Below are 23,598 nucleotides of genomic sequence, written 5' to 3'. Positions count from 1 at the left end.
TTTTCTTTTCCGGTACAAAGATCTAGCCTCTCACGAATGACACGGCCGGTCACATGAACGTACTACGTGCATATGCTTTGCCTGCGACTCGTTCACTGCCGTGTGATCCATTCGAATCTTTGTCTGTCCGGAGACTCCTCGCATGCGACTGTGGAAACCACGAGGATCCTCGCTGGCTGCTACAGCAGCGGTCTATTCAGATTCAACCCATCGGGACAAACATCTCGCCGTCCTCCCGAGCCGGAGCGCATGTGATGAGCGCGTCACGCACCGCGGCAGTAGCACCTACTAGCAGGAGCAGCGTGCAGGACAGGGCAATGCAAGAAGGCGCATGTCTTTCCTCGCACGCGGTTTCCAAACACCAGATCCATCATTCGCTCGTTCGTTCGTTCCAGCGGTTAGCTGCCGCGGCGCGTATGAAGGCCCTGTTTGGATCATGGGATTAGAGCTAGTTTGGATTAGTTAGAGGCTTAAATATCCCAAAAATATCCAAACAGGAAGGGTTAGAGTGGGTTAGTTTTATCTAACCTAACTATCCCGGTAGAGAGGTGCTTATTTGGGTTAGAGTGGGTTAGAAAATAACTCTAATTTTAACTGTGTTAGAGTATCCAAACAGGACGGATGATGCAGCAACCTAATCATGGAGCCGTTATCTACCCGTTCCATGTGCGCGTCGCCCCTGACCATGATTGCGGCGAGCATCATCGTACGTTGTAACGAACGCCGGCGTAAGGCCGGCCGCCCCGGCATCAGCAGGGTTTATTAACGAGCGACCGACCGGTGATGTGCTATCATCATTCGAGCGGTTCGGCGCGCCATCGTTGTCCGTCACGGCGATCGGCAACAGTGAGATCGAGCATCATCCCGCAGCCGCAGATCATGCCAGTACCCCCAATTATATCCACCCTCTCAAAGAAATTTTATATCGACCCCTACCTTCCGGCACTGGAATATCTTGCCCATTAAGCATGTCCATCCATGCCGGGGCCTTCGCACGCAAACAAGGTATCCGGGGGATCTGCCAAGCATCTTCTGCTTAAGGCCAACTCCACCGCACGATCCCAAACAGACGACTGTTTTGTCCAGATTCTGTCCGTTTAGCTAGGGATTTGGGTCGTGTCCGGACGTGTCCTGGAATGCGGTGGTTGTGCGCCCAGCACGCGGACGCATCCCGACCGCATCTTTTCCGCGCGCATTTTTCTTTGCAAATCCTTAACTTTTTTTTATCATTCATTTTTGATACAAGACAATACATCATCACATTTTAACTAGTAAAGCAAGGCCAAAGAAAATAAAAACAACAAGAATACATTTTAGAAGATAGCCAACTTCCATAACTGCCTCCTTGAGTTGGGTTAGGGCTTTCTCGATGCACTCATTGTTGATCTGTGGCGGAGGCTCGATCTGCCATCCTTCTTTCTTCTTCAAGCCAGAAGTAGATGTTGCTTCCTCACACGTAGTCTCGTGTCTAGCCTCTAATCTAGTAACAAGTGCACTTGTCTCATTTACAGCCTCTATGCTATCTAAAAGTGCACAAACATGTACTAAATTTCGCTCTATCAATATATCGATGTACTCTTCTTCCCAATAACCAAACTTGCATCCATTCTACACAACAAAATTTGAAGTTAGCGCAACTAGTCAAATCTAGAGCACAAACCGAAGCTAAAAAAAATGCATACCCCATCGTTTAAGCACTTGATGAACACCCATCCGGGATGTTCCGGCGTTGTAGACACGCGGTGCACGACCATCCTTGGGCAGTGGTCGCACTTAATGAGTGGCAGCGGTGCGCCGGCGAGCTTTTGGGCAAGCACCGAGCCCGGCCAACCGCCATTCGTGTATCTGCCGGCGGACCACCGACGGTGCAGATCCGATCGGCTAGAGGAGGAGCCACTGCCTGCATGTGGCCTTGCGGCCCCGCCAGGGCCTTCCGGCGAGGTGCCCGGCCAGTCCATGGCGCGGCCCGGCCTCCCACAGCCAACCGAGCTCAAGACCGACCGGATCCGCGCCAAATCCGGCAGGCGAGTGCACTAACCAGGTGGCCGTGGTTGGGTAGCTCGGCGGCGCCGAGGGGAAGGGGCTGGGCGAGCTCGCGTCCCAACTGCACGGCTGCAATGGCAGCGACGACGGCGGCAGCGAGGGGAAGAGTGGGAAGAGTGGAGAGGGAGCGGCCAAATGGAGGAAGGGGGCGGATAGAAAAAGACCCACCCTGTGTCAGCGACGGGCGAGCCAGGGGAGGACAGGCGCAGACGACCCGCGCGTCCGCGTGGTGTCCGTTTCACCCCAAAAGCGGCGCAAACTTGGGCCGCGGATGGGTCGAAAGCGGACACAAAACGAACAAAAGTCCGTTTGCTCCCGCGCGTTGGGCCGCCTCGTTTGTCTGTTTTACCCCAAACGGACGGGACCGAACAGGATAGGGTTGCGCGGTGGAGTTGGCCTTAGGCCAACTCCACCGCACGACCCTAAAACTCACCCCATTTTGTTCGGATTTTGTCCGTATGGGGTAGAGATAGGGAGAACAAATGTCGGACAGAGGCCGGACAAACTCGCTCCACACAGCGCTGTTTATCCCATTTTCATCCCATTTCACCCGTCCGTCCCTGTCATTTCTTCAAACACGTAGCAAGCATAGCGAACTTGCCGCCGTGGCCGCTCCTGCTTATGCACGCCATCGCTCCCGTCACGACCGCATGCCCGCCGTCGCGCCCAACGCGTCACCGTGCTTGTGCCCTCGCTCCCGCCGTGCCCGCCTCGTCCGCCCAAGCTCGCCGCCGCCCGCACGGCCGCGCCCCCGCACCTCCTCGTCGCACGCGTCTTCCGCGGCCGTCCGGCGACCCACCACCGGCCCTGCGTCCGACTCGCGGCGTCCGCGTCCCGCGCGCTCGCCGCTGCCTCGCCTTCCCGCGCGCACGCCGCTGCCGTCCGGCGCAGTCGCCGCTGCCGCGCTCGCCGCTTCCCCGGTGCGGCGAGCGCGCGGCACGGCGAACGCGCGGGAGCGCTGCGGCGTGCGCCCGGGAGGGCGGCGAGCAAGGCAGCGGCGAGCGCGCGGCGCGGCGAACGCGCAGGACGGCGGCGGCGTGCGCGCGGGACGGCAGCGGTGTGGGCGCGGGAGGGCGCGACGAGCGCGGCCGCAGCGAGCACGCGGGGCAGCGGCGAGCACGACAGCAGCGAGCGCGCGGGGCCGCGGCGAGCGGGCGGGGCAGCGGCGAGTGCAGCGGCGGCGAGCGCGCGGGACGGCAGCGGCGTGCGCGGGGGAAGGCGAGGCAGCGGCGAGCGCGGCGGCGGCGAGCAGGCGGGGCAGCGACGAGCGCGCGGGACGGCATCGGCGTGCGCGCGGGAAGGCGAGGCAGCGGCGAGCGCGCGGGACGCGGACGCCGCGAGTCGGACGCAGGGCCGGTGGTGGGTCGCCGGACGGCCACGGAAGACGCGTGCGACGAGGAGGTGCGGGGGCGCGGCCGTGCGGGCGGCGGCGAGCTTGGGCGGACGAGGCGGGCATGGTAGGAGCGAGGGCACAAGCACGGTGACGCGTTGGGTGCGACGGCGGGCATGCGGTCGTGACGGGAGCGAGGGCATGCATAAGCAGAAGCGGCCACGGCGGCGAGTTCGCTATGCTTGCTGCGTGTTTTGAAGAAATGATAGAGATGGACGAGTGAAATGGGATGAAAATGGGGTAAACAGCGCTGTGTGAAGCGAGTTTGTCCGGTCTCTGTCCGGCATTTGTTCTTCCTATCTTTACCCCATGCGAACAAAATCCAGACAAAATGGGGTAAGTTTTAGGGTCGTGCGGTGAAGTTGGCCTAAGTCGATTGATCTAGAGAGGCGCCTTTCGTTGTCGAGGAGGAGGATACTCCATCATGGAAGGAGAAAAGTTACCGAAAGCAATAGGGGAAGGAAAAAATGGAAAAGTGGGCGCCGGACCTACATATATAGGTTCGCACAGAGAAAAGGCAAAGGCGCTGTCTATTGGTCCTGCATCTGCTTTGCAGAAAGTGAATGAATGAATGAATATCCTGCAACTTGCACGAGCGGGGAACAGTTCTATTTCCGTGGATAAAAAGTTTTACGTCTGGGAAGAAAGGGGGCGGACAGGCGTGGTGTGACCGGTGGAGGTGCTAAAAGGATTCAGATTTGGTTTGATTCGTGTCCGCAAATGATACAAACCTTGGTGGTGACGGCACGATCGTTTGCCGACGGCTTGCTGGCCGGCTAGTGGTTCACCGATTATCTTAGTGATGACGTGGATGATAAAGGATGTGCTTTTGTCATCGACACTACTGTTGTTGCTTTTGTTGGTCCGGTGAATAGGACCGTGGAGGATATTAATGTCGACCGCGAAGATGTAGGCCCTGTTTGATAACAAAGTATTTTTGAAGTATTTAAAGAATACTGCAGTTTTTCAAAATACCATAGTATTAATTACTATGAGCTGTTTGGCTATGACTAAAAACTGTGGTATTAAAACAGCAGTATTTACAAAACCACAGTATTTTCTCTGTTTAAAAAAAAGAACAGTTGATCTCTTTTTTAAAAACAGAGCATGCGCAAGAAACTAGGAAAAGCCGCGTAGTTATCTTCTTCCTCCCTCTAAGCTGCAGCCGCCATGTCGCCTGTGGATATTGTCTCCGCCGGGGACAAACCAAAAGACGTCAAAGGCTCATTTTTATTTTCCTATGAAATATAAACGATAGGAATCAATCCTATGTAGGAATAGGAATTCATTCCTATGAACCAAAGGGCTCTAAAGGAAAAAATTCTATAAGAATCCTATTCTCTGAAATTCCTATAAATTTCTGCAAACCAAAGGAGGCCCAAATGAGAGAAGAGCGTGAGTATGCTGATCTTTGTCCTTCGTCTTTTCTCGCTGACCGCTGGCACTTGCCTCTGTGGCCGCTTCGTACCCCTCCTACTGCACAGTGCCAGTTGAGAGGAATGAGGCGCCCTTGAACTTGGAGAGCGAGCCCATGTTTAGCCGCCGGCAGCTCTGTGTCGTGTTCAAGTGTCTTCTTTTCCTGTAAGCTAGTTTTGTGCATGGTAGTTCAGTGCATGTGGCTGGTTGTCATGCATGCCCGTTCAGTGCGTCCAGCTAGCTAGCAAGGCGCGCATTGCAACTGCTTCATATGCTAGCTAGCTAATTGACGTTGGTGCATATAAGCATTTGCCAAACGGGTCACATTATTCTCAATACTTCAAAATACTTTGCTATGTGAAAACTGTAGTATCTTGTACCTACTGACTAAAATACTTTGGTTTTTAATACTTCAGTTTTTCTAGTACTTTGCTACCAAACATAGCCGTAGATGATGGGATGCTCGGTAACCAGGGGTGGATTAACGAGTTGTTTGGCACGTTAAGCTCATGCCCGTTAAGTTTGTTAAGCTTAACAAGCAAAAGCCTTGTTAAGCTCTTAACAAGTTGTTTGGCTTGTTTTTTTGTTCTTTTTTCCGAACATGCAAAAGCTTTGCGGATCGATGTATATTAGAAGAGCGAAGAAAATAACAGAGGTTCTGGCGGCTTTCCGCGGTTATAGAGCTTCCACGGAAGCACAAAGGTGAGCAACCCAAACACACCGGTGAAACATACAACGCCCTGCACATAGATAGGTCCTATTTCCAAATGTCCGACAACCCTTTTGCACCAGAGAGCTTCCAAAGCTCAACCCCGGCACCTATCCGCCTGCAAAGCTCACGAAAAACCACCGCTGATTGCTGAAAAACGCGACCATTGCGCTCCTTCCAGAGCACCCACACGGTGAGAAGGACCATGGAGTCGAATCCCTTCCTCTTGGCCTTGGGGACGATCGCACGAGTAGCCGGCCACCACTGCACATTGGCGTCGTCGGCTTCTGGCATGTGTTGATCAATACGCAGCGAGCGAGGCCATAGTGCCACACCTCCATAGAGAACACGCACCCCAACGCAAGGTGATCAACTGTCTCATTGTCCTGGTCACATAGTGGGCAGGTGACATGCGATTGTAAACCATGCCTAAGGCGTTGTTTGGCTTTGTTCAGTTCGTGCTCGTTAAGCTCATGCTTGTTAAGCTCGCGAGGTGCTCGTTAGTAGGAACTACCCACTTTTGTATTAGCTACAAGGTTTGTGGCCAATAACTGGTGTGAATTTTATGAAAGGAGATGATGACCACATGAGGAGATGCATTAGTTGATGCCTCCTATGAACTGGGTTGGGTCGATTAGATTAAATAGAGGGGTTGACGTGCCACCAAATATTGCCACTTAAGATAAAAAGACATGTTGTCTTGTACAACCGAGTTTAAAGAGCTACTCGTCAAACTTGTTAACTTTGAGGTCTAGTGTGTCGTGTTGATCTTGAGGATCTTCGACATATGTTGTTCTCTTGTGATAGAGCAAAAGCAGCGTGGGATGAGCTAGGTTTGAGAGCCACCATCGACGCGGCTACGACACATGAGCGGTTAGTAGATCTTTCGGGCAAGGTCAAAATCCCAATTGCAAATGGAATTGAGACAGATATGGTCACATGGTACTTATGGTGGGATCGCTGGAAAATCACTCATGAAGAAAACTGTGGTTCCTTAGTGTGGTCACCTATGAACATACGAGGTATCGTAGCGAATGCACTTGCTACTAAGGTGAAAGCACCAATGAGAAAATCAAGGTGGGTCAAAAAGTGAATGTAGATTCTAGCTATCATGTTGATGATGGTGCCGGAGCTACGGAATAGTACATGGGCTTTCATTGCAGCACCTTGTGTTAGATTGATCTCTTCCCAAATGGGCCCAACGTCCCATTGGACGGCCCATTGGACCCTTACCCACGTCTTGATCGGGGGCGTCCAGCCCAAGTAAGGCTGGTGGGCCCTTGTCGCGCAGTGCCATATAGAAGAGGTGGGGACTACTGCACAAGGTACGAGGTTCGTCGCCGCCACTGTTCCCCACTTCTAACCCTAGTCCGATTGAGAGGGAGGCACTGAAGCGCTGGGAAGCCCACCGATGCCACGACTACCTCGGAGTCACCCTCTACACCGACCGTCGCTGCCTGTGCGCAGACCTTCACCGATGAACCAGCGATGGCCGGAAGGAAAAGGTACACACCCGAATAAAGTCAATATCCCACTGATCTACTCCTAGTCGATCCAGTAGAAATAACACCTTGTTCATATAAACAACACGGCATGGATGTTGCTTCTATGGGGGCGTACACACTATTGGAAGGTTTGCGGCTCGCCGATGAGTTGGGCATATTTTCAGAGAGTGATCCCTTGAAGATTGTCCAAAGTATTCTAGATCCTTTGGAATACCATGCATCCGGGGCGGTGGTAACAAATAATTGCCGTAAGTTGATGAGTTCTTTGAACACGACGACGATTATGCATTGTGCTCGAGAAAGTAATGCTACCGAGCATTATCTTGCCCGAACGGGTTACAGAAGGAAACGGGGTGTTGTGCGAACATCCCCTGATTTCTTAATCCCCTTCCTTGTAACAGATATGATTATTTTTAAATAAAGGCCGCCCAAGTTTTTTCTTTTAAAAAGAAAATAGGTAGAGCCACCGTTGGTTTTCTCGGAGAGAGAGAGAAAAACATAGACCGGCTATGCGCACACACGGATGAAACACTGAAAATACACTCGCTACATTCAGCCCGTGAAAGTGTACGCGTACCTAGTGCTGCCAGTCAAAGATTCCACAAGTCAAAGCCAGCAAACTCACATGTTCATGCGCCCATTTTATAAGTTGAACTCTTTGCTTTGATGCTAGATCTGATCCCTTGAGCGGATAAACCATGCACGGGTTATCTGCACACCACACTCTCCCGTGTCTTGCACGTACACTCAGGCGCTTCCTCTCAGACTCGCCTGGAGCTGGAGGTCACATCCGTGCACACGGAACAGAAATCCCCTCGTGTTTCATCCGTTTCTTCCTTGCGTGGCTCCATGCCTCTTCTTTTTTTGTTTATCTACGTATGTAAAATGAACATCTCTATATCTAGTAGGAGTATATACTTATATGTTAAAGAAAATTGAACATCTCTATGCAATAGTGTCATCAGTACTTCCTCCATTCCAAAATATAGTGCACCCGCGCTTCCCGAAGTTCAACTTTGACCATAAATTTAACCAACGAGACCAACTGCGGCGGGAGAAAAAATTATATAATTGAAAACTTCTTTTGAATACGAATTCATTGATATAATTTTTGCTCCCGCTGTAATCGGTCTTTGTAGTTAAATTTACAGTCAAAGTTGAAGCACGAGGATAGAGAAAGCATTACATTGTGGAATGAAGGGAGTATATGCCTGCATCCGTCTTTCTTCTTTCTGTGCTCAAGTTGCTTTCCCCGAAGGACAGGACGGCCAGTGAAGCAAGCAACTTTATCTAGCTGTTGGGCAAGCAGCTCTGACGTCAGGAGGCGCACGCCAAGCCACCGTCACGGACACGTGGGGCCGCGCCACCCTCGGGCCCGCACGTAAGCGATACGCAGAATGATTAAGCCAGTTGACGTGGCCGGCGGGGGGAGAGAAGCATCGGCGCAGCCCGCGGCCACGGCCCACGGACGGCCGCACGGCACCTACCCGCCGGCGCGCGCGCACGTTGCCTCGGGGTCGGGGCGGCTCGGCCCTTTCCGCGCGGTCTACGGCTACGCGCGGCGGGCCCGCCCATCCCAACCGCCCCCACCATCACCTGACCACCCGCAGCTGCCATGAGTGTAGTTCAGCGCACCTGTCCTCTTCGCAAGAACCGAGGCGGGGGCGGGGTGCCGACCTCCTCCTTCGCGTCACCTTCCCCAATCCCTCCCCACCACCAGCCGCAAAAATCCAAGACCACGCACGCCAACGCAAGCACACTGTGCCAACTAAATAAACCGGCGTATCCTCGAAACGAACAGATAAATACAAACGGCTCTCCTTTTTCAAAGAACAGCTAGTAGTAAAAATAAACGCCATTCTTCCAACAAAAAAGCTGAAAAAACAGCACTAGTTTTTCCGAGACGGTGATCTTCTTTTACGTACATTCCCCGCGATCGCACGGGCGGCGGTGAGGCTGACCCGCGGTGCAGGTCGCGGCGCCAGCGTGCGTACGTCCGTCCAATACGCAGGCCAATCAATCCACACGCTCCGGGCAGGCAATCCAAACAGTGGCGCCACTAGCTGTTGGCACCCGCCCGCTAGCTTTCCCCGGACCAAACGTGACCGCCGGGTGGAGACGAGAGGAGAAGAAGCCGCCATGAAGCAGCCTCTGCCTTTCCCACCTCCTCGATAAATCCATCCTCCCCAACGAACCCCACCCAGCTCCCTCCCCTCTCCTCTCCTCTCGCCTTCCTCCTCCACCCAGCCAGCCAGATCAGAGCAGGTCGGTTTCGCCGTTGCTTTGCTTCCGCTGACGGCTCCGTGAGAGCGAGGCGGGGCGAGGCGGCAACCACCAACCAACCGAGGCGTGGGCCGGAGCTGCCTTTGATGCGCCAGGCGCGGCCTCTCCCCGTCCTTTGATGGGCAACGCATGCGGCGGTTCCCTTAGATCCAAGTACCTGCACAGCTTCAAGCACCCCGCCTCCCAGCGCCACGACCCCGACCGCGACTACGACCACACCGCCGCCGCCGACTCGCCCAAGAAGCAGCCAGGCTCCCAGCCGACCGCCACAGCCGCCGCCAAGACGGACGGCCACGCGGCCCCCGCGCAGCCCGCCGCGGCCATGAGGCGCGGCGGGGCGGGCGCGCCGGCCGACCTCGGCTCGGTCCTCGGCCACCCCACGCCCAACCTGCGCGACCTCTACGCGCTGGGCCGGAAGCTCGGGCAGGGCCAGTTCGGCACCACCTACCTCTGCACCGAGCTGGCCACGGGGGCCGACTACGCCTGCAAGTCCATCTCCAAGCGCAAGCTCATCACCAAGGAGGACATCGACGACGTGCGCCGCGAGATCCAGATCATGCACCACCTCTCCGGCCACCGCAACGTCGTCGCCATCAAGGGCGCCTACGAGGACCAGCTCTACGTGCACATCGTCATGGAGCTCTGCGCCGGGGGCGAGCTCTTCGACCGCATCATACAGCGCGGCCACTACAGCGAGCGCAAGGCCGCCGAGCTCACCAGGATCATCGTCGGGGTCGTCGAGGCCTGCCACTCGCTCGGGGTCATGCACCGGGACCTAAAGCCCGAGAACTTCCTGCTCGCCAACAAGGACGACGACCTCTCGCTTAAGGCCATCGATTTCGGCCTCTCCGTCTTCTTCAAGCCTGGTGAGCTACATTAATCCCTTTCTGCTCTAGTCGGTCAACGACTACGATGTGCTTTAATTAATTAGTTTGGTACTCCTACTACAGTAGGAACGAAACTAATGCCCGCATAATTAACTGTGGCTTGGCTTGCGATTGGATTTGGATAGTACTCCTACTAGATGCTTACAGGGCAGAACCTTATCTGGAATCATGTCACTGAAATATGAAGGATTAATGAAGTATTAATGGTGATTAGTCATGAGACCCTTTACGTGATGACACTGGACAACATTCCCTTGATGTGATTTCACATTAGTCTTTCTATAAAATACAAGTTCACTGGGAGGGCTCCTTTGATTCAAAGGAATTATTTAGGATTTTTGGAGGATTGAAATCCTTAGGAATTTTTCCTATGTCGGCCCTTTGATTCATAGGATTGGATCCCATAGGAATTTATCCTATGGAATCTTTTGTACTACATTTCATAGGAAATCTAACATCCACTCCAACCTCTTTTTACAATTCCTTTGTTTTTCATGTGGCATCAAACACTCTTTGCTAATCCTATAGGATTCAAGTTGACATGCCACTGCAATCCTATACTTTTCCTATTCATACATTTTCAAAATCTTGTAAATCAAAGAGGCCCTCATCATAGTTGAATGGCAGTGGAAGTCTGAAACTGATCGGAAATGGTATATTTGGGGAAAGAATATTCTGTAGCAGACTATTCTAGAATCTAAATGGCATATTGTAAACTTTGTGATGCACTCAACACTCATGCCTCCCTTTCTCATTCTTTCTCTGTTCTTTCCAGGCCAAATTTTCACCGATGTTGTTGGAAGCCCATATTATGTAGCCCCAGAAGTGCTGTGCAAAAAATATGGACCAGAAGCTGATGTATGGACCGCTGGTGTAATTCTCTACATTCTGCTGAGTGGTGTACCCCCATTTTGGGCAGGTGCGATATGTTTAACCCTTCAATTAACTTGGAAGCTTGCCGTCTGACGATTGTAGGCTTACCTGTTTTATGAACGTATATAATGCAGAGACACAGCAAGGAATATTTGATGCTGTACTGAAAGGTGTCATCGATTTTGATTCTGAACCCTGGCCTGTGATATCTGACAGTGCAAAAGATCTGATAACAAGAATGCTCAATCCTCGCCCAGCTGAACGCTTGACAGCACACGAAGTTCTATGTTAGTTTCTTTCACTACCTTATACTCCTGGTTTCTCTCCTTCTATACTCCTCAATACGTTTTCATTTGACATACCTGCAACCGTTGCATTCAGGCCATCCATGGATTCGTGATCAGGGAGTTGCTCCTGATCGTCCTCTTGACACAGCTGTCTTATCTCGCATTAAGCAATTCTCTGCGATGAATAAGTTGAAGAAGATGGCTTTGCGGGTGAGTTCAATTCTTTTTAAGCTCAAGTTCTTAATTGCCTGTTCGGATCTATGAGCTTGCAAGGAGGCAATTTTGGGGGTTCGTCTCTTCAAAAGATTCTTGTTCGCTCTGTCAGAATTGCTTTACACATTCATTCTTTGCCAGTTGTTGAACGATCTTCTACGCGAAATAGTACTTTGGCTGTTCCATTGGTTCTGTTTGGGCTATCTATGATTTTTATTGGGCTGTCAGCCTGCCATCTACTGATCAAAGTGCTTACTTGACTGGATTCACATTATCTTGTACTCCCTCTGTAAAGAAATATAAGAGCGTTTAGATCACTATAAACGCTCTTATATTTCTTTATGGAGGGAGTACTAATATGAGCAATATGCTTGATGATATGTTCCATTCTTCCTTTGTATGACACGAGGGAGCTATCAAAACAAACTGTATTGAGTTCTGAAAAATGTCTTCGTGTGATGAAGCACACTTAGTGAATTGTGCATTAACTGACATCTCGTGATCATTCTACCAGGTAATAGCTGAGAGCCTCTCAGAGGAGGAAATTGCAGGCTTGAAGGAGATGTTCCAGACTATGGACGCTGATAACAGTGGTGCAATTACATATGATGAGCTCAAAGAAGGCTTGAGAAAATATGGCTCCACATTGAAGGATACTGAGATTCGTGATCTTATGGATGCGGTGAGTTAGCCAAAACACAATACTGGCTTGGATTTCTTAGTCTTAAATGACCTAGTACCTTAAGTCCCCTAAGCTTAAATCCTTGTGAAGTAGAAGCTTTTAAAGTCTCTTGGAAACTTGTGCTGCCTCCGGCCAGTTCATATATTACATGATTATGAGGAAATTGGGAACTAGGCTGCTTAATGCACAAGCTGTTCTTCTTACAGTTGCATCTTTTTCTTGGTGGCTTTCTTTAGGGCATATATAATTAGGAAGCATGCAGTAGACATCATTTTACCTTTATATTAGTCCTTTTGTCTGTTATGTTCCAAACAGGGGCACATAACTGTACTTCTGATATGCAAAACTGGATTTCTGAGAGTAAATGCTATATCAAATTTTAATTATTTTTTAAAGCACCTGGCATTTGATGTCTCTGAGAATTTGTGCTTAAGCACCAGCAGGCAGCAGATGCGTATCTGTGGAAGCTATTTCTTAATCAACTAGTGTAGCAAGTCCACAGAAATTTACTCTGATGGCTGATAAGTTCAGCTTGGCTTTATGCCCCAGGATTTGAAATCATTTCAAAGACAAGTTATATCATGGTAAACAAAGGAACTTACATGTCTCTTTTGTACCATTGATTCATTAGGCGGACGTGGACAACAGTGGGACCATTGACTATATAGAGTTCATCGCTGCAACATTGCATCTGAATAAACTGGAGCGTGAGGAGCATCTGGTGGCAGCCTTTTCATATTTTGACAAAGATGGAAGTGGTTACATCACAGTGGATGAACTGCAGCAAGCTTGCCAAGAGCACAACATGCCAGATGCTTTTCTTGATGATGTCATTAAAGAAGCTGACCAGGACAATGTAAGTGTGGTCTTAATTCTGTATATTTATTATTCTCTAGATATGGTATATCTTGGTCCATTACTGTCTTCCTAGCTTGGATATGTATGTACAATCAATGCTAGTAATGGGATGCAATAGAGCTTGTTCAGTAGTCTAGCCAAGACAACAAAATAATTTATACCGAGGTTTCCAGTCTTTCGAAGAGGAACATGGTCTCTCAACCACTTAGGTCTTAACCACTAGATACTTGCAATTAGGATCAAATACTTTTTGGGTGTGGGAAACATATTAGGCCAAATACTTGTCCAATAAATTCCACTTGAAGCTATGCACTATTCAAGTTCAAGCAAGGCTTACGGATTAAATTTTTGAAATTCCAGTGGACATAGATTTGTGCCCTATATAGTGCTGCTCGAAAAGATAGTTTGGTTCAGAGAGGCTGTCTTCATCAACCAACATAGCTCATTTGCTGCTTTATTAATTAATTAATGCTTATGGTTCTGTTAGTAACAAAAATAAGTTAGTATTGTCCTGATTTTGCTCTCTTTTGTCAGGATGGGCGCATCGACTATGGAGAATTTGTTGCCATGATGACCAAGGGCAACATGGGGGTGGGGCGAAGAACAATGAGAAACAGCCTGAATATCAGCATGAGAGACGCACCTGGTGCAATCTAGACTTCCACGATGTACATACAGCTTGTGGCTTTAGCTTCTTCCTGTCTTCATGCTCTACAAAGACTTCCTGCAATTTTCGAATCTTGTAAAATGCCTGTGTGGATGTGTGTTTCTGGGGATTCTGATTTAGCTCGTCAATTGATTCGACGGAACGCATGCTAAGCTGGGTTGAAATGATCTCACACGTTGCTGCCGCTTAATCCCTGCAAAATGTTCAGTGAATTACCTCCTACTATATCTGCCTGGAATTGTTAACTCTTAAAATGGCTTGTCCCAATGAAGCATGTCCAGTTTGATGAACAGTCCTGGATGTGATGTTATTTCCTTTTCTCTCTACATATCACTCGCCATGCTACCGTGTGAACTAGATATGCTTATTGTCAATATGACATGACCAAGCCTCTGTTTTCTAGTGTATGCTCGCTGTCCCTGGCATCCCCACTGCATTCTTTGCATATAGCTATCACATGGGTTTTTCATCGGCGCTTTCAAGGTTCAAGGAAACCAACTGGCGAACCTAAACCTCAGACAAATAGTGGGCAGATATAACACGCATAATAATCAAAGAGTAGACATTTTACTCCTCTGTTGTCTCAATGAATCTGACGGGCTACAGAGCAAAAGAACTACAGGGGGTTTCTGTGGTCACCAGTAATCCCCGCAAGAGCAGGAACCACCTTTGAAGTGGTGAAATCGAACGGCGTCTCGAATCACAAACTCCCGACCGGTCACCGTCGATATCAACTTGATCACCGTGTGGCAGTCACCGCAAATGCGTAGGTTCTTCATGATGTGGATGGGCATCCAATCAGGCAGGTTCATGATCCCAAAAGCCACGGCCAGCTTCTCGCTGTGATGAATCTCAGACCGCAGGGACTCGGTCCTCACGTATCCGAGGTGCGCGATCTTCTCCATGAGTTCATCCAGCTTCTCCCGAATCGCGATCACCTGAGGGTGGCTCACGTCTTCTGCTTTGAAGACGTGAACTTTGTTCTTAACTTCCATCCAGCTGTAGCCGGGATTTTTCTTTATCCCTTTGTCTCGCATTAGCTTCCTGACTTGTGCGGAATCATCTGATTTGCCAGCATCAGCATAGATCTTTGCCAGAAGCATGTAGCCTCCAGAATCAGGCGAGTCCAGGTCGAACAAGTGCTTAGCTGCCAATTCTGCGAGGTCATTGTTGCCATGTGTCTTGCAGGCGCTAAGAAGAGCCCCCCAAACCTCAGCGGTTGGTTTCATGGGCATCTCGTCAATGAGATTCTTGGCTTCGATCAAATTCCCTGCACGGGCTAGAAGGTCCACCATGCACGAGAAATGCTCCAACCCTGGAGATACGTTGTGGTCTCTCTTCAACATATCGAAATAAAACTTTCCCTCCTGCACGAGTCCAGAATGGCTGCAGCTTGACAGAACTGCAACATAGCTTATGTAGTCAGGTTTTGCCCCTTTCTTCAGCATATCATCAAATATCTCTATAGCTTGCTTCCCCATGCCGTGCTGTGAATAACCGGTGATCATGGCATTCCAGGAAACCAAATCCTTCCGACTTAGAAACTCAAATATTTTTCGAGCTTCTGTTATCCTTCCGCATTTGGAGTACATCGTGATAACCGCATTCACGACTGAGGTGTCTAAGATGAGACCAACCTTTACAGTATGACCAATGATTTGATCTCCAAGTTTATTTGCACCCATATCCGCACATCCTCTGAACAATGTAACATAAGTAACCCAGTCAGGTATGACATCCTTCTCAGTTAGCATAGCACTATACATCTTGAGGCCATCTTCCTCAGCTCCATGTTGTATGTATGCCCCCAACATTGCATTCCATGTAATTACATTCCTTGTGGACATGCCATCAAAGAACTCACGAGCTTTCCCTATGTTCCCCACTTGAGAATATGCAGTAAGCATGCCAGTCCATGATACAATGTCCCTTTCGGCCATCGAAGTGAATATAGATTCAGCATTCTGGAGATTGCCACACTTTGCATACATAGAGATAAGGGAATTAGAGATGACAACAGCTCGAGTGTGCCCACTTTTCAGAGAAAGAGAATGCAGCTGCCTCGCAAGACACATATCCATCCTGTTGGAGCAGCCACTTATTATAGTTGCCAGTGCAAACTGATCAACTGTCATCAGCTCAGCTCTCATCTGATTGAACAGTTCAAGAGATTCACTGAAGCAACCATACTGCAAGAATCCCCCAATAAGAACTGTCCATGCCACAGTGTTCCGATCACGTAAGGAACTGAACACTCTCTTTGCTTCCTCAAAACAGCCACATTTTGCATATAGTTCAACCATAGCACTGGCAACATATGGGTCAATGTGTGGTAGGCTCCGAATCACCTGAGCATGGAGTTGCTTACCCCATCCCAATGAAGACAATTTAGCACATGCAGTCAGAGAACTAGTGTATGTTGTTGAGTCAAGACGCACACCTCTATTGTGCATGTCTACAGCCATACAGAGGGCTTCTCTGGCTCGCCCACTCTGAGACAATGCGGACACCATCATGTTCCATGAAACAACATCTCGTTCAGGCATGCTCTCGAAAAGCTCAAGAGCGTGATCAACACCGTATGACTTGGCATAACCCGCTAGCATACTGTTCCGGCAAAAAACAGTTGGCCTTTCAATCTGACTGAACTGCTTCGAAGCAAAATCCACAGCCCCGCATCTCACGAACATGTCAACAATGGCAGTCGCAACGTCAGGGTCATCCTCGAAACCAAACTTGGTTAACAACCCAAGCAGCTGCGGCGCCACTTCATGCCACCCGAGAGCGCCGCAGGACTTCATGGTGCACCCGAAAGTGAAGGCGTTCGGCAAGGAGTCCGCGATTCGGCGCATGGACATGAAGGTCTCCAGAGCATCCAAGAACTGTCCTCCCTGGAAGTAGCCAGACATGAGGGTGTTCCACGAGGTGACATCCCTCCTGGGCATTCTGCCGAACAGCTCCACCGCGTCGCTCAGGCTGCCCAGCTTCGCGTACCCATTCATCATTATGTTGTGGGTGATGACGTTGGGCTCCGTGATCTCGCCGCGCAGCAGGCTTCGGGCGTCCGGGAGGGCTCCGCAGGAGAGGTAGGCGTGGAGGAGCGTGTTCTGGAGGAAGACGGCGGACGCGAGGCCCACGCTGACGAGGCGGCCGTGCAGAGCGCGCGCGCCGGAGAGCGCGCCGCGGGCCCCGCACGAGCGCAGCGCGTCCGCGAACGCCTGCGTGACGGCCATGTGGGAGGCGGCGGCTGGAGCGGGGAGTGGAGGAGGAGGAGACGGCGGTGGCGCCCATGGCGTCGCCACCATTCAAACACAGGCCGCGGCGGAGGTGAGGTGGACGTGAAGCGGAGTATGACAAGTGGGACCGAGATGTGTGGACCTTTCCTGAGTGTGGACCAAAAAGGTACTGGCGCAGATACCGTTTTCCAAATGTGAAAGCGTAAAGTGTTCCTCGCATTGCCTGCACACCCGCCTTCTGTAGCTCTGCTCCGTCGTCTGCGTCTCTCTGATTCTGTCCTTGCTCGCGAGGCGCGCCCCAGCTCGATCCCACGCCTGGCGAGGAGGAGCAGCGCTAGGGTACAGGGTTTGGGGGCGAGGCCATGGAGGAGGGGGGAGACGGATCCCTGGAGGCGCGGCCCGGCGTCCTGCTCGTCGGCGCCCCCGGCGTGGGCAAGCGAACCATCCTCTCCCGTGAGATCCCGCCCCCTCTCGCACTCCCCCCATCTCACATCTGTACATGTCCTGATTGGGATACGCGTTTAGGGTTCGAATCCGCCGTTTCCTGATTACATCCTGCTGCTAGTGAGAAGATTTCGTGGTCTGTTGGTGATTACCGATTTCAGTGCGAGAAATAGTTAATGTGGAGTTGACGGGGAAGGGGAGGATCCGAGAATCAAGTGTGTTCTAGCTGATAATTTAGTTCCATTTTCAGTTTCATCACTGGCTTGACAAAATTCCTTTGTGGAGATTTAGGTTTATATGCTTTGGCACATCCACCACTTATGTCTTATCATTTCCATATCATCATGAACTGCAGGGTTGATTGGGACGGAAGTGCCGGACACATCCGATTTGTCGTCAGGTGTGCTCTGTCAGGGGTATGTGTTTGAATGCCTACACGTTGAATCACTCTGTTGTGTATGAGTGATGGAGTGTACTTGCAGAATTAGTGGACCTAGTTTTCAGTTAAGCTGGTATCTGACAGAACCTCTGTTGCTATTGATTGGTATCCAGGTGGAAAATTGACACGAAGTACTACTCTGCTGATCTTTCCATTTGGACTGCACATCTTGAGGAAGGGTTTTCTGTCGGCTCACTACCTCATCTGGACCAATTGGCTGCTCTTGTTATGGTCTTCGATATGAATGATGTCAGAACAGTGAACCCGTCACACATTTTTTGATTCCTGCTGTTATTTCTAGTTCCGTTCTCACTCCAAATTCCTTTATTTAGCTCTTTTGAACCTTGTAACTACTGGTGTTCAATTGTTTGATCCTCAATTCTGCAGTAGGCTAATCGTCTCAGCAATTATGCAGGAATCGTCCTTACTTACCCTCCGAAACTGGGTTGGCAATATTGATGTTCAGAGGTTTGAAGTTCTGCTGTGCATAGGAAATAAAGCAGATCTTGTGCCTGGCCATGGTGCGCATGTGGAATACAGGAGGCGCATGCAAAAGATTGGCGAGTCAAGTAGTGATCCACACCCTGAATATTTGGATTTTGGGATAAATGAAAATGAAGGTTGTGGTTTGTTATCAGAGGAAGAACCACAAATAGAGATCAGAGACTCCACTTTGCAGTGGTGCATTGAGCAGAATATTGAGTATATTGAAGCTTGTGCTTCCAATGCTGACTTTGACAAATGTAAGTAACTAAGTTGTCCTGTGGGCTGCAATTGTTCGACAAAACCACAGTATTTTTACCTTTTACCATCATCTCACCCTACCATGTGTTTTAAACTGAAGATCAGCTAATTAGGTGCGCACTTAGTATATAATGATAGTGCTCATCTTCAAGTCAATTGGCTCTCTTATGACTTCTTACTCATGTGTGTTTTTTCTGATACTTAACATACTTCTACATACTATTTTGGATCACACTTTGGGGTGCCATCAACCTGCTTTTCACCATCGTACATTTATTTACCATCTCTATTGTGTATGATTCACTTAGCACTGTGCTTTTCTTGACAATTTTCTGTGGTGATTATGATCCTTCTTGGAGGGCCTAAGTTTTGTTAGTGGCATCATAAGCTTGCCTTCTTAGTGAAGCTCTGGACATTGAGCTTCTTAGTAGAAAAGGTCATGAAGCTTAAACTTCTCTGAAAAATGCATGTAGCAGAACCGTGTTTGGGAAGATTTAAGCCTTTGTAAGCTTAAACTCAAGCCAGACCAAATTTGGCCTATGCAGATTCCCATTTATTTTTCAGCGCTGTAGTATCTTGGAGATCAGTAGCACCCAATTAATTAAAAGTCACATTTTATGTTGGTATTGGTCTGTTGATCAAATTGCATTTGGTATTTTTCATGGTAATTTATGTCTGAACCTGCAAAATTGAAAAGGCAATTCAAGTACATATTGTTTTATACCGTATTACCGCTTAGTATTAAATGCCATACACCAAAAGGCTAACAAGTTAAATGGTTGATCCACATGCATGGCATCGGTGGCTGTTTTTATTGTGTGTGAATTATGAAATTTTATTATAATTGTTTGATGGAGTCTAATAAAAGGAACCTAATTTCTATCCAAAGTTGAATATTGCTTGTATTTAAATAGATCTTTTGGATGCTCTTTCAATTCTGAACTGTCGTCTGTTTATAATTACCAACAGGCCTATCAGTGGATGGTGATAGCCAAGGCCTAGAGCGACTCTTTGGAGCCCTTTCTGCACACATGTGGCCTGGAATGATTCTGAAATCTGGAAATAAAATTACTACTCCATCCTTGGTCGAAAAAGATGGTGAGTTATATAAGAAAACAATATAATTACACGTTTAACCATAAATTGTTAAATTAGCGCCATGGTTTTGTGATGAGTCATGCTTGCTCTAACAAACAACCATATGATGTGCAAAGCTGGAGCGATTTTGATAATTAGAATATCTTGCCCTCCACAGTTCCATTATTGAATTTAGAACCCTGTATTTGGCCTTAAGTATTCTGTTTTCTACTGACAGAATCTACAGATGATGAATTGACTTATGAATTTGACTACGAGGTCCTATCCCATGCATCTGATGAGCAATGGGAATTCATCGGTGAATCGAGTACATCAAGAAGCCTGGAAGGATTGGATGAAGCTAAATCTATGCAGGACAACACACAGCAAGTTGTGAACGGCAATGCTAGTTCTTCGGCGCCCAACCCTCTTCCAAATGACAGATCTACAGAACCTGCTGAAGAAAATCCTGTAACTCAGAGTCACGCAACTGAAGATAGTAGTAATCATGTGGATAACACTGGAGCAGATACTTCTGAGGACCAGCGAACTGACACCCCAGAGGTCAATGCACTGTTTGAGGATGATCATTATGGCGTAGATGATCTGGAGCGACTAATGTCAGAGATTGGCAACATGCGCTCCAACCTAAGGCTCGTTCCTGACTTCCAAAGGAGGGAGATGGCTGCCAAGATAGCCATGAAAATGGCAACCATGTTTGGTGATAGTGACGACGAGGGCTTCCATGCTGTCTAAGCCAAATTTCTTATCTTCACACAGGATTACAGGTTATGGCAAGCCTATTTGTATAGGGAGATCGGCATCATGCCACCTAGGCATTTTTTTTTATAAAATCCTGATGCCATTTCCCACCAACACAAATTTTGTACTCATAGTCCTTCCAGATATTTAGTCATTTACCTTCTGTAGAGTTATTCATACTTTCTACCGTTATAGGGTTTGTGCTGTATCATTAAGAATTTTATTCCTCTTGATTCTTGAATCAACTAGCTGTTGTATATGTAGCTTATCGAATGTTACGTTACTGTTGAATTGCGCAAAAATATGAGTGATAAATGAGAGCATCCTACCAAATTATCGCATGGTTCTAAGAGGCTGAAAATGAGATCGTGCATCTGGAGATCTTCGGGCAAAAAAAATATCAGATATACAACAGCACATAACAATAACACTGCTCCATATCATGTGTTCAATACGTAAATCTGTTGTTCCAAAACTCCTCTATCTACAGCTAAAACCTGACAACACTACATAACAAAACGAAGTGCCGAAGGGTTTATACAATTCACACCGTTACTGTCCTTCCAAGCTTTTTGATAGTGAACCGTTGTCAGAGCTCTTGGGCTCAGGCTCAGGCTCTAACATTGGTTGGCCATTTTGGTCATTCACCATGTCAGGTTTAGACTGTTGCAGATTCCCAGATGGCTCGTCTGATAACTTCGATGATCTTGCACTATGTTGCATACCCCTTGGACCGTTAGAGAATGGTGTTACCTGCGAAACATGGTAGAGATCAGGGAGAGTTTTTCCAGACAGCATGGTAAAACAAATCAAACTATTGCTAGTTCAGTTATCAGATTGAGCTTCAAACTTCTAAAACAACTCATTTATCCTGCCTGCAGAGAGATCTGCAAACAATATATTAATTTGAAATAGTAGCATACTTTTTTCTGGATTGTGGCATCGGGCAAGTTAAGATACCAAGTTAATTGCAAACACTCACATCATTTGAAGCCTCTAGCCTTGCCCGCAACGCTTCATGTTCGGCTTTTACACGGGACGGGACGCCATCCTTTTGGTAAACATTCCTTTTGGCAGTCTCCTCATCTACTTCAACCGAACCAGCAGCAAATGGGTGGTTTACTGGAATCCATCTAACTGTCTCTGGATCGACATCTGGTGGCAGGGGATCACCTTCTTTAAGAAACACAGTGGGCCTTTTCCACTGATATGCATGTGATCTCCTTTTCTGATGCATTGCCTGTTGTTCATTTGTAAGCCGGACAGGAGCCATGCGGTACTCCTTGCCAAACATCTGAGCAGTAGAAGTATCTTCATCGATCTTGACTAATGAATTATTGAAAGGATCATTGTACACACGTGGCTTTGCACTGCAGGAGTTGCCTTAGTCAAAATTATTGCACGATTTCAAGAGAATACTAGACAATTACAGCAGAAGAGTTTTCACAAAAAAAGAAAAGAAAAAGATGGGTTAAAACTTAAAAGTAGGCTTGGAAACCAGCATAACAATTTTTGTCTATCCCTAAAGTTTTATTGACCATGATCACTACCACTAGTCACATAAAGTAATATTACAATTTCCATAGCAGCCAACAAGAGTGAGACATGGATTTACAATGGCATAAAGCTAGTTACTAGACACATGAAAAAGATGACAGTTCTTCCTCAGAGAAGAATTCACCCCCTATAGTTTCACATGAACAAGTTATATTAGTTCTGAATGTTTTGTAAACATGATTCAGAATACAATAAAATGTTCTTAGAAAAACAACCAATTCCAAAGCATAACATCAAAAGTGGATTTGAGTATGAATTCATTATAATTTAGAGCAATAAAAGATGTAGTCAAACCACATATTCCAAGAAAAATAGGTTTCTGTACTGTCTTCCTAAATACACATATGAGTAAACCTCTAAAGCCCAAATCGTCATATGAAAAACTATGGCGGATAGTGCAGAAGGGAATCCAAACTGAAGTTTGACAAGATAGCAAGACATACATCCCACGTTGCCCAGATTTTAGATGCCCGCGCCTTACTAGATCAGAAACAGAACCACTACTATCTTGCTGTTGAGTTCTTATGATGACCTGTCTTGCGAGAGCAGCCAAAAATGCAATGCCGAAACCGAAACCGGCAATGGAATTTAGTCCAATGTTTTTCCTGATCTGCATGAAAAGATAAACAAGAGAGTATTTGTTATGTAAAGATGGAACAGCATACGACATGATCACATGACTATAACATGGTAAAGTATTGGGTACTGGCGAAGAGATAATTTAGGTCTTATTATGCTGTAAAGAAAAATAAAAAGGCCATATAGAATATCTCAAGCTGCCCAAAATGCATAAAATGTCAAAAGCCATGTGACTCCTGGGGGTCAAAGCTTAACCAGTTCCCCTGAATCCCTGACGCATTGGGGATTGCTCATGAGCAGTGAACTAAATGTCACCTACGAACCTATCTTCTTTACATCTGCCACATTTTGCTTACTAGGCTAACTACATTTTATGCACAACAAGCGCTAAATCTAACAAGCAACCACGGTTCAGAACTGACAGTGGCCAACCCTCACAGTCCAAATGTGCAGAAATAAAGAGACGGGCCGTGTTACCGAGACAACAGCAGGAGGCACCGAGGCGACAAGCGCCCTCAAATCCCCCACCCTCCTCTCCAGAGCCCCGATCCTCCGCTCCCCGTTCGGGGCGCCCTTCGTGTCGCTCGAAGCCCTGATTGGGCGGGACCACCTCGGCCTACCGCGGAAGCATCTGGGCGGAATTAAGCGGACGGGGGCGGAGAGGGAGACGGCGAAGGAGGCGGAGGCGGGCGCCATTGCCGCCCTCGCATGGAGGGGGTAGCTAGCTAGGCTAATGGCCTGGGACTGGGAGTGCTCAGGGATGGTCGGCAGCAGGGGAGGGGGGATGGAGAAGACGGAGGAAGCAAATGGAAATCGCAGAAGGTCACTCGCAGCGGGCCTGGGCCGGCCCTGTATGGAGCCGAAGCATCGGAGAAGACGCATCGTGACCGTCCATAAAAGAACGGACAGCCGAGATCACCCAGAGGCCCAGGGTTGTCTTGTCCTAT

The 23,598-nt window shown here is 48.6% G+C and overlaps 4 protein-coding genes across 4 annotated transcripts; 2 read left to right on the top strand and 2 right to left on the bottom strand.

Moving 5' to 3' along the window:
- The first annotated feature begins 9,134 nt into the window (after nucleotides 1-9,134).
- On the top strand, nucleotides 9,135-14,105 carry LOC125539684 (calcium-dependent protein kinase 13). The gene is made up of 7 exons (XM_048703196.1): nucleotides 9,135-10,212; nucleotides 11,009-11,152; nucleotides 11,241-11,393; nucleotides 11,488-11,603; nucleotides 12,121-12,288; nucleotides 12,920-13,144; nucleotides 13,681-14,105. The coding sequence occupies exons 1-7, from the start codon at nucleotides 9,465-9,467 to the stop codon at nucleotides 13,801-13,803; spliced, it is 1,677 nt and encodes a 558-aa protein (XP_048559153.1). The 5' UTR covers nucleotides 9,135-9,464; the 3' UTR covers nucleotides 13,804-14,105.
- Nucleotides 14,106-14,119: 14 nt separating this feature from the next.
- On the bottom strand, nucleotides 14,120-17,232 carry LOC125539681 (pentatricopeptide repeat-containing protein At3g26782, mitochondrial-like). The gene has a single exon (XM_048703188.1). It carries the CDS (start codon nucleotides 17,116-17,118, stop codon nucleotides 14,449-14,451), a length of 2,670 nt encoding a protein of 889 aa, XP_048559145.1. The 5' UTR covers nucleotides 17,119-17,232; the 3' UTR covers nucleotides 14,120-14,448.
- Nucleotides 17,233-17,251: 19 nt separating this feature from the next.
- LOC125539685 lies at nucleotides 17,252-20,778 on the top strand. The gene is made up of 6 exons (XM_048703197.1): nucleotides 17,252-17,502; nucleotides 17,849-17,909; nucleotides 18,046-18,181; nucleotides 18,348-18,675; nucleotides 19,646-19,774; nucleotides 19,992-20,778. Exons 1-6 carry the CDS (start codon nucleotides 17,412-17,414, stop codon nucleotides 20,507-20,509), a joined length of 1,263 nt encoding a protein of 420 aa, XP_048559154.1. The 5' UTR covers nucleotides 17,252-17,411; the 3' UTR covers nucleotides 20,510-20,778.
- Nucleotides 20,779-20,862: 84 nt separating this feature from the next.
- On the bottom strand, nucleotides 20,863-23,487 carry LOC125539686 (protein MULTIPLE CHLOROPLAST DIVISION SITE 1). The gene is made up of 4 exons (XM_048703198.1): nucleotides 23,129-23,487; nucleotides 22,516-22,682; nucleotides 21,498-21,885; nucleotides 20,863-21,268 (listed from the first exon to the last, which is right to left on the bottom strand). The coding sequence occupies exons 1-4, from the start codon at nucleotides 23,345-23,347 to the stop codon at nucleotides 21,068-21,070; spliced, it is 975 nt and encodes a 324-aa protein (XP_048559155.1). The 5' UTR covers nucleotides 23,348-23,487; the 3' UTR covers nucleotides 20,863-21,067.
- Nucleotides 23,488-23,598: the final 111 nt, after the last annotated feature.

This window comes from Triticum urartu, chromosome 2 (genome assembly GCF_003073215.2).
Source record: "Triticum urartu cultivar G1812 chromosome 2, Tu2.1, whole genome shotgun sequence".
In the NCBI taxonomy this organism is placed as follows: Eukaryota; Viridiplantae; Streptophyta; class Magnoliopsida; order Poales; family Poaceae; genus Triticum; species Triticum urartu.
Note: the sequence above shows the minus strand (reverse complement) of the source record. Positions and strands in the feature narration are given on the sequence as shown.

What these genes read in the sequence shown, in the direction of transcription:
- LOC125539685 (XM_048703197.1), top strand. Translation starts at nt 17,412, where the DNA reads ATGGAGGAGGGGGGAGACGGATCCCTGGAGGCGCGGCCCGGCGTCCTG. An exon ending in CAATGCTGACTTTGACAAAT is followed by an intron (nt 18,676 to 19,645) that starts GTAAGTAACTAA and finishes AATTACCAACAG; the next exon opens with GCCTATCAGTGGATGGTGAT. An exon ending in ATCCTTGGTCGAAAAAGATG is followed by an intron (nt 19,775 to 19,991) that starts GTGAGTTATATA and finishes TTCTACTGACAG; the next exon opens with AATCTACAGATGATGAATTG.
- LOC125539686 (XM_048703198.1), bottom strand. Translation starts at nt 23,347, where the DNA reads ATGGCGCCCGCCTCCGCCTCCTTCGCCGTCTCCCTCTCCGCCCCCGTC. An exon ending in TGCCTCCTGCTGTTGTCTCG is followed by an intron (nt 22,683 to 23,128) that starts GTAACACGGCCC and finishes CTTTTCATGCAG; the next exon opens with ATCAGGAAAAACATTGGACT. An exon ending in GGCTAGAGGCTTCAAATGAT is followed by an intron (nt 21,269 to 21,497) that starts GTGAGTGTTTGC and finishes CATGTTTCGCAG; the next exon opens with GTAACACCATTCTCTAACGG.
- LOC125539681 (XM_048703188.1), bottom strand. Translation starts at nt 17,118, where the DNA reads ATGGTGGCGACGCCATGGGCGCCACCGCCGTCTCCTCCTCCTCCACTC.
- LOC125539684 (XM_048703196.1), top strand. Translation starts at nt 9,465, where the DNA reads ATGGGCAACGCATGCGGCGGTTCCCTTAGATCCAAGTACCTGCACAGC. An exon ending in CTCCGTCTTCTTCAAGCCTG is followed by an intron (nt 10,213 to 11,008) that starts GTGAGCTACATT and finishes TGTTCTTTCCAG; the next exon opens with GCCAAATTTTCACCGATGTT. An exon ending in TGAAGAAGATGGCTTTGCGG is followed by an intron (nt 11,604 to 12,120) that starts GTGAGTTCAATT and finishes TCATTCTACCAG; the next exon opens with GTAATAGCTGAGAGCCTCTC.